This window comes from Musca domestica, unplaced genomic scaffold, assembly GCF_030504385.1.
Source record: "Musca domestica strain aabys unplaced genomic scaffold, Musca_domestica.polishedcontigs.V.1.1 89, whole genome shotgun sequence".
Taxonomy (NCBI): domain Eukaryota; kingdom Metazoa; phylum Arthropoda; class Insecta; order Diptera; family Muscidae; genus Musca; species Musca domestica.
In genome coordinates, this window is record NW_026712430.1 from 2,679,503 (window position 1) to 2,696,835 (window position 17,333).

Here is a 17,333-nt window from a genome sequence, read left to right on the forward strand (position 1 = left end):
TGGGTATAATGAAATTTTTACCGAAAGTAGGTCTTGTTATCCTAATCACAGCAACATGACGTAGGTGGCCTTCGGCCGGATCTTGAAATTTTCTCCTCTGGGCATGGTACAAAAAAAGGTAAGGTAGAGCTACCAGCTGATTACAATTATTCCAAGTGTGCCCGACCTCTGCCAGTTTTGTGTATGCATTTATTGTTTTGAAAAATAAAAACAAAATATTTTCAAAATCAATGATTGGAAGAAACTTAAATTACGAAGCGCGCCTTAATGATATTAACCAGATTTAATGTGGAATTGAAATATTGAAACCTTAGGATCATATTTTTGAAAGAACATCCAGGCATATCATTCATCTTTGCGCTATTTTACTCCTTTTAAAAATGAACAAAGAATACCAAATAAATGAAAACAACTTGTTGCATATAATTTTGGCAGAAAGCAACATAGGACATAGTCTCAGAGCTGTATATCTCTAGTTTTACGAAGCTATTCTACCTCCTTATTGTACCATGCCTCTGGAGCATGGCACAATTACAGAAGATAGAACAAAGCTACCCCCCAAATACAAGTTGTGTTCCAGTACTTTTTTAGTAGCAAAACTAGCAGAAGAGAGAACAGTTCGAAATGTCATTCTCATTTAGGTTTGCTCAAAAAATAAGGGAACGGCAAACAGTCTAAATTGGACTGGTGAAACCTTACTGAAAAGGACGCCAAAATTTAAGAAAATGAGTATTGAAGACGTTAAGTTAAAAGTTATAATCTATAATAATAATTAATAATCTGATTCCTCATTCAGCCAGTCCTCTTCACTGCTGGAATCATCCAAAAATGAATACATCAGTTGCTCCATATTTTCTCTTTTTGTTTTTTTGCACGACAAATATTAGTTTTTTCTTTAGTTTTTAAGTTGATGATTTTCTTTATTTTTGTTGTGTCGCGCGAATGTTGAAATGTATCAATACATTTTTCAACCTTGTTAGCCCTGCCAATTAAATGTCAAATTTACAATATGCACATTTCTGAAATTATTTTAAGTTTGGTTGCAAAATAAATGCAAATTTTCGACGAAATGGGTTATAAATTGTACAATTTTGTGATCAAACTGTATTGACCTACTGTTTTAGATTACATCTTGTGGAATTACACCGAAATTCCATTCTTGTTTCGCAGGTTTTTCCCAATATAAGAAATTTAAAAAAAAAATAGAAACAAAAAGCTTACTGTTGCATATTTAAAATATTTTTTGATATTGTAAGACTCCAGAACAGAGTTGCATTTTTTTAGTTTTGTTGAAGTTGAGCAACCTTTCTTATTGAGCCATGCAGCTGGTGGAAGATTCTGAAAATTTTACCGAATGTGGGTCCTGTTATCCTAATCACAGTGACATAACGTAGAGAGAGAATTTCTACTCTGGGTTATGTCCAACACCGACTTCCCAGACAAAAAGTTTTTAAAGAAGCCGTCCTTCAGCCTGGGCTTGAGATTTCCTCCCCTGGGATATGTCCAAATTTAATATTTTTTAAATAACCGGAAAATATAAGGTCGGTACTTTTTAAAATGTGGGAACCTATGTTTCGGGAAGTATAGACCCACCTCCCGAAAATGTTTTGTTGATGTAACCATACATCAAACCTACAAAAACCTACCTGTATTGACATTTTGATGTTTTTATTGCAATTATTGGCTTAGAAATAGAAAATTAAAAATGTGTATTTTTGGAACTTTGGAACCTTTGACAGTAAGAGAAGAGAGAGTTATTGCTCGATTTGATACGAAATTTTAACCAGATTTATTGGTTAATCCTGATTTATGCAATCAGATTTAATATTCAAAAATAGAATTTCTTACGACCAGTCCTCTTAAGAGTGTATCTGAACACACAATATTAACCCACTGGGTTAATCTTCAATAGTATAAATGTGCTTTAAACGCTATAAACTCACAAGATTAACCCAATGGATGGGCATCTTTCAATGGTATGAATACGCCACTATATTGCGTGAAAACGGGGATCAAATTAGAGATGCTTTCAGTTTTAGATTAGGATAACCTAAAAAGTATGAATAGTCTGCCAGCAATTAGTGAGAGTACATAAAAAGCTTGAAGCCTTCGCATGGAACATTTTGTGACATATCAAAAAGGAATGCCAGAACCATACTTAAATTCTGCCGTCGTTTTCCATATAATTTGACATTAATATGCCTAGGTGCTTATGTACCCTCACCTTTATACGTCCTGTTTCAGCTGAACGGCATTTATATCCTCATAAGCGTGTATACATGCCGCAAGCACAAGGTATCACTTCAAGTTTTAAAAACAGATGAAATATCGAAATATGTTTACATTTTGTTGGCTATTTGTTTATCTTTTACCATGGTAGAAGAATATAGGTAGATGCATCAACGCTTGGGAACATTGATATGTCAACATTTTTAAGTGCTTTGTCAAAAATAAGTCGATTTTTATATATTTTCTTATACGACGCAAATCGGAGATTGTACTGATATGTATTTTTCAACAATTTTTACAAATTTCAATAATTTTTCATTCACGATTTTCAATATCAATATAGTTGTCCCAGCAGTTGTGCCGATGCGACTACCTGTATTCTTCTACCATGATCTTTTTCTGTGATTTCAATCACAATAATGTATTTTGACATTACATTTGGAAGTCAGCGGGTTTGGCAAAGGGAATCTATACTTATGAATCGTTCGCCGGGGGTCGTTTACAACTTTATCGGCGTCACAACAGCAATACTTTCACGCCTTGTTTCATCGTATATGTCGTATATATACACATTTTATTTACATCCGTAGATTTCTTCAGTGGTTTACGAACATAACATGGTAAGCGTTAACAAATACTTTAGAAAATAAGAAACCAATTTAAAGTATGTACTTCAGTATAATTCAGAAAATGATCATTTACGCAAATTGTTTTTGGGTGGATTGTCCCAAAATTCAACGGAGGATTCACTGAGGGCATTTTATCAAAAATTTGGAGAAGTTATTGATGTAACTATTCGACGAGACGCTACTGGACGATCCCGAGGATTTGGTTTTATAACATTTTTCGATGAAGCATGTGTTGACAAGGCTCAAACGGCCAGACCTCATATCGTCGATGGCAAGTAAGTGGTATTTAAAAGCACCTGTAGTTATTATTAAACGTAGCATAACGTCGTATTTTATTTTTGTAGAACTATTGATTCAAAACGTGTAATAGCAAAGCCAGAACCAAAACTCAGGGGATCTGGGAGAAAAGTTTTCGTTGGTGGATTAAAGGATGTTCACACGGAACAAGCTCTTAAAGAACATTTTCAGCAATTTGGAAAGATTTTAGGTATTAAGATTTTAGTAGATAAAAATACGGGTCGTAACCGAGGTTTTGGCTATATTGAATTCGAAGATTATGATTCAGCTGACAAGGCCGTATGTAAGTATAAATTGAGTGTTTTCTTTGGAGTGACAAACCGTCTTTTACAAAATATATTTTTACTTGAATCTGCAGTGCACAAAAATCATACCATTAAATATTTGACAGTTGATGTGAAAAAATCAAATTACAAGCCCGATCAATCTAGAAATCAACAACAAAATGGAATGCAGCAAGTTAGTGGCGCACCACCACCAGCGTATCCACAACCTGCTTATCCCTCTCCTTATGGTTACCCACCAGCGCCACCAGCATATGGCGCCGCACCAGCTTGGGGAGCCCCTCCACCTGCTACAGCTCCTGGTGGATATCCCCAACAACCAGCAAATCCAGCTCCTGGGGGATACCCACAGCAACCACCACCGGCTTATGGTGCCCCGCCGGCATGGAATGGGTGGGGTTATGGAGCACCTCCAGCACCAGCAGGTGCCGCTGCACCACCTGCAAATGGGTGGAACAACGTCGCTTCGCCACCAGCAAACCAAAACTTTGGAAACTATCAACAATCGTATAACGGTGGTCCTGAAAAAGGTGGCAAATTACAAGCAAATCGAAAAGCACCCTATAGATCTTAAAAACTGGTAAGTATTGCTCATATTTTTGTTTATATACGGTATATTCAAGAATTACAACTAATATTTTTAGAAAAAAAAGAAAACAAAATGTAGAAGAAAATAAATTACCAATGAACAGAATTAAATAATAGGGGTGCTTCAAAAATTTTCTTGAAGTCAATACACATTTTAGCAATAATCTCCGAAATATATGTCCAAACTCAAACGAGTGGCAAAATATAGAAATATTTTGTTTTCATAGCATATTAATATTCACATTTTTAGAATGATTTATTTCAAAATTATTTAAATCTTAAATCTTATGGTTAGGAGCATGGTAAAATCATGGTACAATGATATCAAGGTAGGGCTATGATACCATATGATTTTAATTTTTTTTTTATTTTCTTGGCATAATATGTCATCTTTATTTGTTTATGTATGTGTTTTCTTTTCAATAACAAAAAAAATTTTCAGAAAACATTTAAAATCGGGTGTTTTCAAAATGTTTATTTCAACGTATGGTAAAATCATGGTACAATGATTTCAAGGTAGGGCTATGATACCATATGATTTTAATTTTTTTTATTTTCTTGGCTTAATATGTCATCTTTATTTGTTTATGTATGTGTTTTCTTTTCAATAAAAAAAAAAAAATTTCAGAAAACATTCAAAATCGGGTGTTTTCAAAATGTTTATTTCAACGTATGCATCGACAAAATCTAGAGATTTTGTAGCGAAATAATCCTTTAGAGATATATAGTACATAATTTTGAAAAGAAGTGTTGACCTTTCATCCAGTTATCGCGGTTTTCAATTATTTATTCAAAATAAATGCAACAAGTTGTTTGATTTTTTATTGTTTTGATACTAATTCTTACATTACAAGCCAAACAGGTAGACCTCTATACATGCAATTTTTTCAAAGTTGGCCTACCTTCTCTTCATTGTACCATGGGTAAAATAAAATCAACGTAGGGCAAAAAGATTTATTTCAACGCATTTATGGACAAAATTTAAACTTTTTGTGGCGAAATAAATCATTAGAAATATATAGAACAAGATTTTGAGAAGAAATGTTGACCTTCAGTTTTCCCATTTTCTGTTAATTTATACAAAATCAATGCAACAAGTTATTTTGTTCAAAACAACTTGTAGCATTTGTTTTGATAGTAATTCTGGCATTACAATCCACACAGGTAGGCCTCTTTACTTGCAACTATTTCTATCTTGGCCTACCTTCTTTATTGCACCATGAACATGGGTGTTATACCATCTATTTATTCTTATTGTTTTTGAAAACTGTCGTGTAGAATTTAGATTTTTATGGAGTTTGAAAAAAGTCACAGTAGACAAATTATTTTGATCTCTATAACAGTATCTCTATATATATTTAATTCTATTTAATTATTTATCTTATCTTTGCATCTTATTTTGTATATATTTCTTTATTTTTCTATTCAGGAATATTTATATATATTATATAAACACATATAAATCAAAACTACATATATTGTATGGAGTATGGAAGACGACAATTTCTGGAACATTGCTTTGGTTGCCTGAATAGTGAGCATTTGCCAAAAAGACGTGTGTTTTATAGAATTATATTCTATAATTCTAAAATATGAATAAAAATTAAATAAAGAAAATGACAATTAATACACTGTTAAAAAGTGTTTCCATGTCGAAAAATATAATAAAAATATAATATTTTATCTTTTTGTCAATATTATAATTATAATATGAACAATTCGTGTATTTTATCTTACTAAAATGTACATTTTATATTATAATAAATAAATAGACACATGACATATTATGTCATTCCTGCATTCAAAAAATATATACCATTTTATGTGATTTGGATTTGTATAACTTTATGGCGTATGATATGTAAAAATTATAACTATGATGCTATTGTATATATTAGTATTTTCGTCTATTTTAAATACTAAATGGCAGAATATAATGTCAACCTTACTAATGGAATTTAAGCAACACAATATTATCTATATAATAATTTTTGATGCGTGACAAATCAGTTGAAAAATACTTTTTTCCGTAATGGTATCGAATCCAAAAATGTATCGCAACTAGTCTGGGGTACTGATTACTATGATGTTCTTTTGATATTGTAAATATCCAAAGATTTCCATGTCAGAATATCGTTTTCCAAGCATGTAAATATTTTACTGTATAATAATAAATTATTCGCCCTAATCACATGTTTGGCTTATCACTCATATAACAGTATTCGATTTAAAGTTTTTAATGGATTTTGGATGAATTAGTTTGACTAATTTGAAACAACAAAAAATATACCAACCGTAAGAAATAAATTATTCATCCTATTCCAATATATGGCTAATCTCTCATGGAACAGTAACCGATTTAAAGTTTTTTTTTGTGAATTTGGGATGAATTAATTTTGAATAATTTGAAACAAAAATAAAGGTACTAACAGTAAGAAATAAATTTTCAAACATAATTTTGTTTTGATCCTATTTAGGGGTACATTCAGGTTTTCGGTTCTTGGAATGTCCAAACTAAAGTTTTCAATACCGGTCCAAATTTCGACATAAATCCATAAAGAAATGACATTATGTTAATAATTTGCAATTATGCTCCAAAATACCTACTTGTGTCTACTTTATTAAAATTATCCGCGGCAGGGGCTAATGTTGGACTTTTTCCATTTATGATTACAATTTAAATTAAATGCCCATGGAAATTGTTCCTTCCCCATGTATCTCCGGAAATTTCTAGAATCATCAGTTTTCATTGTATTAAAATAAATAAAATATTGAGAGCGATTGAAAATGTTCTTTAGAACCTTATACTGAAGACAAATGAATTTATTAATAAACTCCTGAAAAAATATTTTTTGGCAATACACTTTTTTGTTGTATGGCGAATATATATCTAAAATGTTTAAAATGCATAAAGTTAGATGATCTATTTTGTTTATTTTTGTTTGTACCGTTATATGGGGGCTATACCAAAACGAGGACCGATATATCATTCATTTTCAATACCAACCATCCTAGACACAATACAAATTGTTCTGCTAAATGTTGACACTCTACGTCAAATAATGTGGGGTGTATCGTGATTCAACCGACAGACAGACAGACATCGTTAAATCGAATTATAATTTGATGCTGATGATTTATATATATATATATATATATATATATATATATATAGATTATATATATATATATATATATATATATATATATATATATATATATATAGTTATAATATATATATATATATATATATATATATATATATATATATCTATATATCTATATATATATATATATATAGTACTCCCCTATCTTGTGGTCTACATTTTTTAAAAATCATGAGTTCTAACATGTTTTATATTGAAACAATATATTCATTATATTCAATATATATAATATATATATATATATATATATATATAATATATATATATATATATATATATATATATATATATATATATATATATATATATATATATTATATATATATAGATATATATATATATATATATATAATAGATATATATATATATATATATATATATATATATATATTATATATATATATATATATATATATAGATATATATATATATATATATATATATATAATATATATATATATATATATATATATATATATATATATATATATATATATATATAGATATAGATATATATATATATATATATATATATATATTATATATATATATATATTATATATAATATATATATATATATATATATATATTAGATATATATATAATATATATATAGATATATACTCATATATATATATATAATATATAATATATATATATAGTATATATATATATCTATATATATATATGAATATAATGAATATTTTTCAATATAAAACATGTTAGAACTCATGATTTTTAAATTATATTATATATATATATATATATATATATATATATATATATATATATATATATATATATATATATATATATATATATATATATATATATATATATATATATACTCCCCTATCTTGTGTCAACATTTTTAAAAATCATGAGTTCTAACATGTTTTACATTCAAACAAGTAAGCAAAGGCTATATTCGTGCGGGACCGACCATGAGCCTACAACACTACAATATGGTATTACCACTTTTGGAACATATCGCTTTTCAAATTATGTCATAGAGCACTGCCTACATATTACCCTTAGCTTTTTGACCAGCGACATTTACGCACTCCGTCGTGCTGTTACTTGTTATGGTCCATTTTACAGCTAAATATAATACAATGGTCATCCAAAATGCTAGAGGTCCCTCTGTATTTGTGACCTTTATAACGGCTGCAAAATCAGGAACATTTTTAGTTTTTGGTCCCTTTCAGCCCCTAAATATATTGCGGATAAAAGAAAACAATAGGCCTAGGCCTTCTGAGTCTAACCCTACCCTTATGAAAAATTTCGTGAGGATCGGACGATAATTACAATCTGTATATAATAATCCCAACCTGTGTTGTAAGGTGGAAATATATTACAAAATATACACTTATAAGTCAAAATTAAAAATTCGCAGGCGATAAAAAATATGAAAAAGAATATCACAAAATACTACAACTGCTTTTTTTAGATTTTATACTTTTATGCCAAGAGGGCATTCTGAATTGACATAATTTTCCAAAATCGGTCTAGCCATTCATGAGATATATGCATTCTAACTAACATCCCCTTCCTATATTTACTATCGGCATATACGTAACGATCAGGATTGACCTGTCCGTCTATTTGTGATTTCGCCGGGATTAAAAATACTCGCGGTTTAATGAAAAATTTGACTTTTATTTAACACAAATGTTAGGGTCTATTTCACCCACTAAATATTACCCGATGTCCATCAAAATTAGAAGGCTTTTACCCAGCCCTAAGATCCAGTCCCATGCTAACTTCTGCTTCGATTCGTCTATAATTGCGATCTGTAGAGCATCTGCAAATCAGGATTTTTCAGATTTTTGGTTCATTTCAACCCCTAAATATTATGCGATCATCTCCAAAAGCAATAGGGTTACATTCTGGCTCCAGCCAGCCCCACCTCCATTCTAAGTTTCGTGAAGATCGGGTCATAGTTGCGACCTGTAGACTGATTACAAATTAACATGGATAGACGGACGGACGGACATACATAGCTAGATCGACTCAGCTCGACGAGATAGGAAGATCTACATATACTTTCCTATTTCCAATATTTCGAGGTCTTACATAATTTTTGGCACATCAAACTTATAATACCCCCAACACATAGTGTTGTAGGTTATAAACAGTGTTTCAATTAACTGAAAAGAACTGTTTATATAACGATATTGACTCAGGGCAACTCACATGGCATATATTTATAAGGTTTGCTTTTAATCCGGATTTACAAAACCGATTATTTTCTTATAACTTCCGAACCAATCCCATGATATGACTACTTGTTGCATAGGTATTTGGAAATGATTGTCTATATTTTTTTTTCAATTTGTACAGAAACCTAGCCGACAATGCCATGGACGGTTCAAAAAACGTCCTTAATCCTAAAAGTCTTACTTAAAATTAAACACTAAAACAAATTAACAAAAAATGAACAAAATTAACAATTGATTGATGGTTCCAAGAACTCCTATACATGACTACTCAAAACTATTCATAACATCCTTAATCTTAAAAATCATCTATATCTCTTATGTAGATCCGTGTCTAACTTTATGGCCAATTATTCTAATACTCAGATCCGTCTATTACTTTCCTCGTAATCAGGGTAAAATATTTATCGTTCTCCACTCATAAACAAACGTTGTTTTTATGAAAACAACAATAATGGGATTTTGCATGACGATTTTGCAACAACAAAATATTTACCTCTAAAATTTTTAGATAGTTCTAACTAGACTAGTAGTAGACAAATTGGTACGAATGGATCTCACAGAAAAATTAGTAGCATCAAACTATTGCGTGAGTGTAAAGGCTGTCAACGCTTTAAATTCGTTTTTGGCGCCGTCAAAACGTTTGTACTGACTTCATTGTCTGATTATTTCTTGTATACACACTACAAATGAACAGATAAGCCATCAATTAGCTCCTATAATCATTCAATAAAAGTCGTGTTGGATTCTTCTATAGAATAAAGTGAAAATGGTAGTAAATAAATCAGTACAGGTTAATATCTATACTGTACATTATAAGTTAAACAAAATTAAATCGAAATCTTTACCGCTTTATATATATATTTCGTTAATAGTCCAATGCTGAAGGAGATAATCTTCGTAAATTATTTTTGGGTGGCTTATCAGCCAATTCAACTGAAGATTCTTTGCGAAAGTTCTATCAACAATTCGGTGAAGTCATCGATATCACAGTAAGACGAGATCCAACTACCGGTCGCTCCAGAGGATTTGGTTTTGTAACTTTTGCAGATGCCTCCTGTGTTGATAAGGCACAAGCAGCTAGACCACATGTTGTTGATGGAAAGTAAGTATACACACCTTACTGCTTATTAAAATTGTATTTTTTTCAATTGAACACTTCCTCAAATCAATGATTATGTCGGGAGTTCACATCCCATGCACACGTTATTTCGCATATACTCGAGGCTGAATTGTCAATTTAGTATTTTCCATTATGTTCCATTTCCACCGCTAAATATTACTTGAACTTCATTTAAAACAGTTATCTGGCATAAAAAATTCTTTGCTTTCGGAAAATTTCGCGTCAAATATTGTGATATATGATCTGTATACTACATTGTGAGTACGACATCGGTGCCCACCCATCATGCGCTATTCCTTAATAACAAGCCAAAATCTCTCCTTTGGCTACGTCAGCCATTGTTAAACAATTTAATTACACATTAACAAACACTTCTTAAATTTTTGGACAACTAGACTGATATATTATGGTGTTAATAAGTTTTTGGCCCCTTCAAAACTTACACAAGATAGAGATAAAACACAAGAACAAATATCACTATTACATATTTGAAATCTAATATTTCATCTTTTCCTTCCAGAACCGTGGATTCAAAACGTGTTATAATTGAAACTGATCAAAAAACTAAAGGTTCCGGAAGAAAGATTTTCGTAGGAGGTTTGAAAGCTGTTCACGATGAAGACTTGCTAAGACAACATTTTCAACAATTTGGCAAGATATTGGGTATAAAAGTTCTTATTGATCGTAACACAGGTCGAAATCGTGGGTTTGCATATGTCGAATTTGAAGATTATGATGCAGCAGACAAGGCCGTAGGTAAGTAAATAGTTATTTTACAAACGAACATTTAGTAATATTTGTTTAATATTGTGCAGCGCATCAAAACCATGTAATAAAATATTTGAGAGTAGATGTCAAGAAATCTAACTACAAACCAGATCCATCGAAATTCCAAAATCAAAATGGATACACCGGGTATGCAGGAGGTGCCCCAGCTTCAACATATCCTCCACCAACCTATGCCGCACCATATGGTTATCCCCCGCCAGCATATGGTGCCCCAGCTTGGGGAGCACCTCCACCACCTGGAGCTCCTGGTGCATATCCTCCACAACAACAAACAGCACCTGCTGGTTATCCGCAGCAACCACCACCTGCTTATGGTGCTCCTCCGACGTGGAACGGCTGGGGCTATGGAGCCCCACCAGCAGCAGTACCACCACAAACAGCACAGCCACCGGTGAACGGTTGGAATAACGCTGCTGCTCCTCCACCAGCAAATCAACCATTTGGAAACTATCAACAGTCATATAATGGTGGTCCCGAAAAAACTGGACGATTACAGACTAATCGAATGGCACCTTATAAGTCTTAAATATGGTAAGTATAAGGTATAGGTGTATATCACATTAAAATATATATCTCACAAAGGATTTGGTTCTTTCCAAAAAAAAAAATACAATTACTCTGATTTGAAATGTTTGTCTGACTACCGGTAAAACATAAACTAGAATTTATGTCCCATGTACAAAGCCAAATATAAGACATTATAAATTGACTATTCACGCTTAAGCATTTCAATAACTATATATCTGAAAAGTGATCTGTATGGGTTCGGGTATACCATTTTAGCAAACCTTATTATTTTTACAACTTATTAGTTGCTTATTAAAAAAACTGATTATTACTTTAATATATTTTTTATAAATGTGTTGTATATTATCTTTCTATTTAGGCAAACAAATTTAATAACGACTCAAAATGCCGTATAAATAATATATTAATTATGAAATATATTTTATAAGACCGTGGAATGGAAAGCAGAGCTCTGAACATCAATTTTAACAGTATGAACTAATATATTATCAGAACATTTTTATAATTTTAAATATCTATGCTATAAGTATATTAATAAAGACAGATATATATATCAATATATATTTATAACATCGTTTTTATTCTATTTTATTTATATTATTGACTTTTATATGTATATCTCGTTTCACATTTTTAACATTCAATCGACAAGTTGACGGAAAAACGAAAAGTCTTAGGAAATGGTCAAGATTTATTCAAAATCTCAAAGATGTTTGTCACTATAAGAAGTCTTCTTAGCAAGAGAAATTATTTTAGAGTAGTCGTCCTTAAACGAAAAGGGAAAGTTTGGATCCAGTTTTTTATTAATTTGGATTGAGGTAAACTTCGTATTAATAATAAAAATATATGCAGACACTAGACCATTCCCATCGGTTTTCCCTTTTAAAACGCCTAGGTTTATTTTAGAGGAAATTTATTTGAGATTCGTTAGTGTTTTAAAATCTAACATCTATAAACATTATAATTTTTATTTATCAGCAATGTATTTAATACTGTTTACTTTTTTATCACTTGGAAACATAATACATTTTTAATGATCTCAATTCTTATTTCGCCAGATAAGTAAAACTGATAAAAAAAACTGTAAGTATACTTACGATAATGCATCTTATGATATTTTTAGTTTCAATTAACTTTTTGTTTTAACTGAAAAAATAAAGATATTTAAATCGAATTCACAATTGTTTTATTACAAATATTGTTTGCTCCTGCACCTTATCGAAGTATGTTTAACAATCGGAAGTGAATTAAGTTTTCCTTATGTGATAAGGAGTTCTTCACGCGATCACATTAATGGCATAAACTTATAGTTACTAGGGTAAGTGCGCCTAAGTTCGGCATGTCCCAGTATTTGGCAGTTTTGAAATTTAAACTTAACTAACTAAGAATAGAATTGACCAAATAATGAAATAATGGCAAAAAAAGTCAACATTGTTCTCTGCTCTCTTTCTGTAAAAAAAACAATGATCTACGATCATTTATTACGAGAGAATAACGATTTTCCTCAGTGAGTGTCTTCCAACGCGTGCGATAGAGCTTGTTTGTAAAGCAAAAATTAGTGGTGGCGTCAATTTAATAATCGATTTAAGTAAATTAAATTTAATACTTTTGGAATCAGATATATTTTATAATAGTAAATAACTGTCTAAAGATAATTTTATAACTTAAATTATATGTTATATTACTAGCTGGCACGGCCCGCGTTGCCGGCCCGTAGTGTTTGTCTACTATGCATATTTGTCAAAGCATAATTATTCACAGATATGACTGTTATAAGTGTTCACGTACTGGTCGATTAATTTTTTGTCAACTAAATCTAATCTAAAATTTGTAGATATGTTGAAAATGTTGTGTAAGATTTTCACCCCCCAAATTCACATTTTTAGCCAAATCCTTTGAAATATGGTAAAACACCTTTATATGCGAAACATCGACCTACATTGAAAACTTTCTTCACCCCTTATAATGCAAGATGACAAATAGAGGCCAAATCAAAAATATAGCAGAACAACAAAACATATCAAACTGAAAAAAACTTCAAGTGATTTAAATAAGTAAAATAGTTTTATCCACCTCATAATTGAGGGCAGACTGATTTCAAAATAGTTAAATATAATTACTGTTTTACACCCATTACCGTAAGATGGGAACTAATTTTATTTGTCATTTAAATTGTAAATTGGAGACCCCATAAAGTCCATATTTTTCATCAAAAATAAAATATAAAAAACACTACAGATGTACATTAGAAAAAAAGTAAGTCAAAATGGGAAAAAATCATGCAAAATAAAACATTACTATTGTACATTTCAAAAGTCAAAATGAAAATGTTGATGTATCACATTTTTACGCAATTTTTTTGGATATTATACTTTTCGGACAGGAGACAATTCCGAATTTGTATGAATCATTAAAATCAGTTCAGCGGTTCTTAAGTTATAAGCGTAGTAACTAACACAACTTTCTTTTATACATATAGATGTATAGATAGATTAAAAGGTAGGCGTGGTCAGTTCCTCAGCGCCCACACATATACTTAGGGTTGGAGGTATCTCGTGAAATAATTTTTAAACCAATATCTTCATTATTTGGGAAATATAAGGATTTTAGATAAATCGAAATATTAGGCGGAAAAGGAGACGTGGTCAATATTTTTTTTTAAACCTAACTCGGGGTATGACGAACGTTTGTAAATTATGCAACTGATTCCTTTACAACGAACAACAATTGATTTTTATATATATAGATTTAATGCCGACATTAGAAACAGAAAAAAAGAGATTTGCCAGTAGTCGGCAGGGTTGCCGATTACTAGAAAAATATCATTTTTGACCAATTTCACCAAAACTTGAGAAAAGTATTAAAAAATAATCCAAAAACTACTCAATAAAAAAATAGTTTTGAGTCGGCAGTTGCTTTTATTTGTGCTTTTTGACCAACTTTTCTAAATTAAGTAGGTTTTTTAAATCAGCTATTTGACATTGTACATAGCGGTGGCATTTTTGAAAAAATTTTTGTCTACCTAAAGAAGCAGATCAATTCACAAATTCCAAATATAAGAAAGGTACTTTTTTATTTAATCTCATTTTTTAATTGAAAATCCATATGTTACTGAAGGTAACCATGCTATTCTTGATTTTCTACCTATATTTGGTTCATAATGATAATTAAATAAAACACTATTTAAAATCGAAATTAATTTAAAATTTTGGATTAAACTGTGAATTAATAATACAGCATTGTTTTATAATATTTAAAATAAAAAAATATACAAAATAATTTTTTTTCTGAAATGCCATATGCCAATTTCTGGCAAATAGACATGCATATCATTGGAAAATGGTGCCGACTACTGGCAAAAAACTACTATTTTAGTAAAATTGCAAATTTTGCCAACTTAATTAAAACAAATTCAATTTTTGTTTACTATTTCGAAAAGTAAACAAAATTTGGAATCTGAACAACTTTATTTTTTCTGCAATTGAAAGATTTCACTCAGTATGTTAAAAGAATGAAAAATCGAAAATCCTAACAGTGGCGACTACCGAAAATCCTAACTTACCCTACATTGATTTGAAACAGACACTACATGGGACTCTTTTCAATTGTTTTTGTAAATGCTGCTCAGACTGTCCGATAGAATATTGAATGCCAGCATAAAATGATGTATGTATATAATACTAGGCGATTGTCAGTTGAAATCTATAATTCCGATGGGTGTAGGTGTTGATTTGATTTATTCTAGTACCTTCCTGACATTTTCTTGCATACCGGTTTTTAGTTTTCAGATTGAACAATTATGCAGCGTCTTTTGCAGACCTACCATAAGTTTTATGTAAACACAAGACTTTTGCGGGTTTATTGCTGAAGTTACACCTATATAGTAGTTCTAGGAAATTAAAATTTTGATGTGATTACTTACCATTTAACTGGTGAGGTGACATATTTTATAACGTGGTGGTACATTTTATGCCTCTAAATTTTACAAAAAAAAAATATTTTTTGATAATTATTTGGTTTATAAGTATAAGCTTGTACATTTTAAATTGTAATAAGTAAAAAAACACATTTTTTTCATTTTCACGTTTATTCATCGCAATAGAAGAGAGAATTTCAAAAAATGTGGAGGGTAAAATTTACCACCACCTCGTTAGCTAAATGTTAAATAATCCAAATGACCCACTGGATATTATCGTAATATTGATGATATGTATCTTTTTAAGCCAATTCTAAATAATTTCAATGTTAGTTTGCTCAGATTCTTATCGTCATAAGGAATTTCAATATCGATTCAAGCGCCTGCCGCAACTGTTTTGCCGTTTGTATTTTGCGTATTCTACGGTTTAATTCTTAGTATAAAACGTACGAAAGTTTAGGAATTAGTTTATTTTTTCCAGCTTGTTTTTGAATAAAGGTTTGAGAACAACCGTCAAAATCTGTGTTTTCATATTTAAGTTATTTTCAATAGAATGGAATACGAGAATTTGGACACAGCAATTGAATAATAGTTTCATCCTCCAACAAATCGTTTAAAGAATTTGGTTGCAAACTTATCGCCCGGTTTTTTTTAGCAATAATTCAATCAAAAAAAAAAAAAAACAAAACAAAAATAGTTGGCAACGCATCTGAGACTATGTTGCCAGCCAATACAAATGACTGTAAATGTTACATATTATTCTTATACCCTCCACCTTGATAAGGAGGGTATATTAACTTTGTCATCCCGTTATCAACATCCCTAAATATTCGTCGTAGACAGCATAAGATTCTATGTCTATTTAACGATGTCCTTCTGTCTGTTGAAATCACGATACAGCCCACATTATTTGACGTAGAGATTTAAAATTTGGCACAACCATTTGTATTGTGTCTAGGATGGCTGTCATTGAAAAAGAGATATATCAGTCGACGTTTTCGTATAGCCCCCATATAACGATACCCACCGATATTCGGCATTTTGATAATCTTTGCCACATATTTCCATGGGTATGTCTAAAAATTGGTATTTTTAGGTCACAATGGGTTTTAGATCCTGTGGCGGAACATTGTATGTATAGGTCGACGTCTTCGTATAGCCCCCATATAACGCTACCTCCCGATATCCAAAAATTGGTATTTCTAGGTCAAAAAGGGTTCTAGCTCTGGTGGCGGAACATTGTATGTATATATAACGGTACCTCCCGATATTTCGTTTTTAATGATTTTTTTTGACATTTTCCCCGGATTTGTCTAAAAATTACCCACGTATTTTTTTTTTCAAATTTGGCATCTAAGACTCGCAATAGATAACAATCCTTGTAATATTTGTCTATATAGGTGCCCGTTTTGGTATGGCCCCCATATAACGGCCCCACCTACTTTATGTTTTTTTTAATAAGTTTTACTGTATTATCCAAACGATCTTACTGGTATGTGTAGCTTAAGTGGAACATGCTTGAATTCAGATATTTTTATATACAATTTTTTTCGTTACCAAATGG

The 17,333-nt window shown here is 30.8% G+C and overlaps 2 protein-coding genes across 4 annotated transcripts; both read left to right on the plus strand.

The window, feature by feature from the left end:
* The first annotated feature begins 2,691 nt into the window (after positions 1-2,691).
* LOC101894293 (ribonucleoprotein RB97D) lies at positions 2,692-5,812 on the plus strand. 2 transcript variants are annotated; one of them, XM_005190395.4, is made up of 5 exons: positions 2,692-2,849; positions 2,907-3,133; positions 3,203-3,438; positions 3,514-4,019; positions 5,457-5,812. In XM_005190395.4, the coding sequence occupies exons 1-4, from the start codon at positions 2,847-2,849 to the stop codon at positions 4,011-4,013; spliced, it is 966 nt and encodes a 321-aa protein (XP_005190452.1). In that variant the 5' UTR covers positions 2,692-2,846; the 3' UTR covers positions 4,014-4,019; positions 5,457-5,812. The 2 variants fall into 2 exon arrangements, with proteins under 2 accessions (XP_005190452.1, XP_058987425.1); XM_059131442.1 differs by lacking the exon at positions 5,457-5,812 and having other exon boundaries at positions 3,514-4,020.
* A 4,241-nt stretch (positions 5,813-10,053) lies between these two features.
* On the plus strand, positions 10,054-12,414 carry LOC101894005 (ribonucleoprotein RB97D). 2 transcript variants are annotated; one of them, XM_011297037.3, is made up of 5 exons: positions 10,054-10,185; positions 10,289-10,518; positions 11,057-11,292; positions 11,352-11,856; positions 12,212-12,414. In XM_011297037.3, exons 1-4 carry the CDS (start codon positions 10,183-10,185, stop codon positions 11,849-11,851), a joined length of 969 nt encoding a protein of 322 aa, XP_011295339.2. In that variant the 5' UTR covers positions 10,054-10,182; the 3' UTR covers positions 11,852-11,856; positions 12,212-12,414. The 2 variants fall into 2 exon arrangements, with proteins under 2 accessions (XP_011295339.2, XP_005190451.2); XM_005190394.4 differs by having other exon boundaries at positions 10,059-10,206.
* The last annotated feature ends 4,919 nt before the right edge of the window (positions 12,415-17,333 follow it).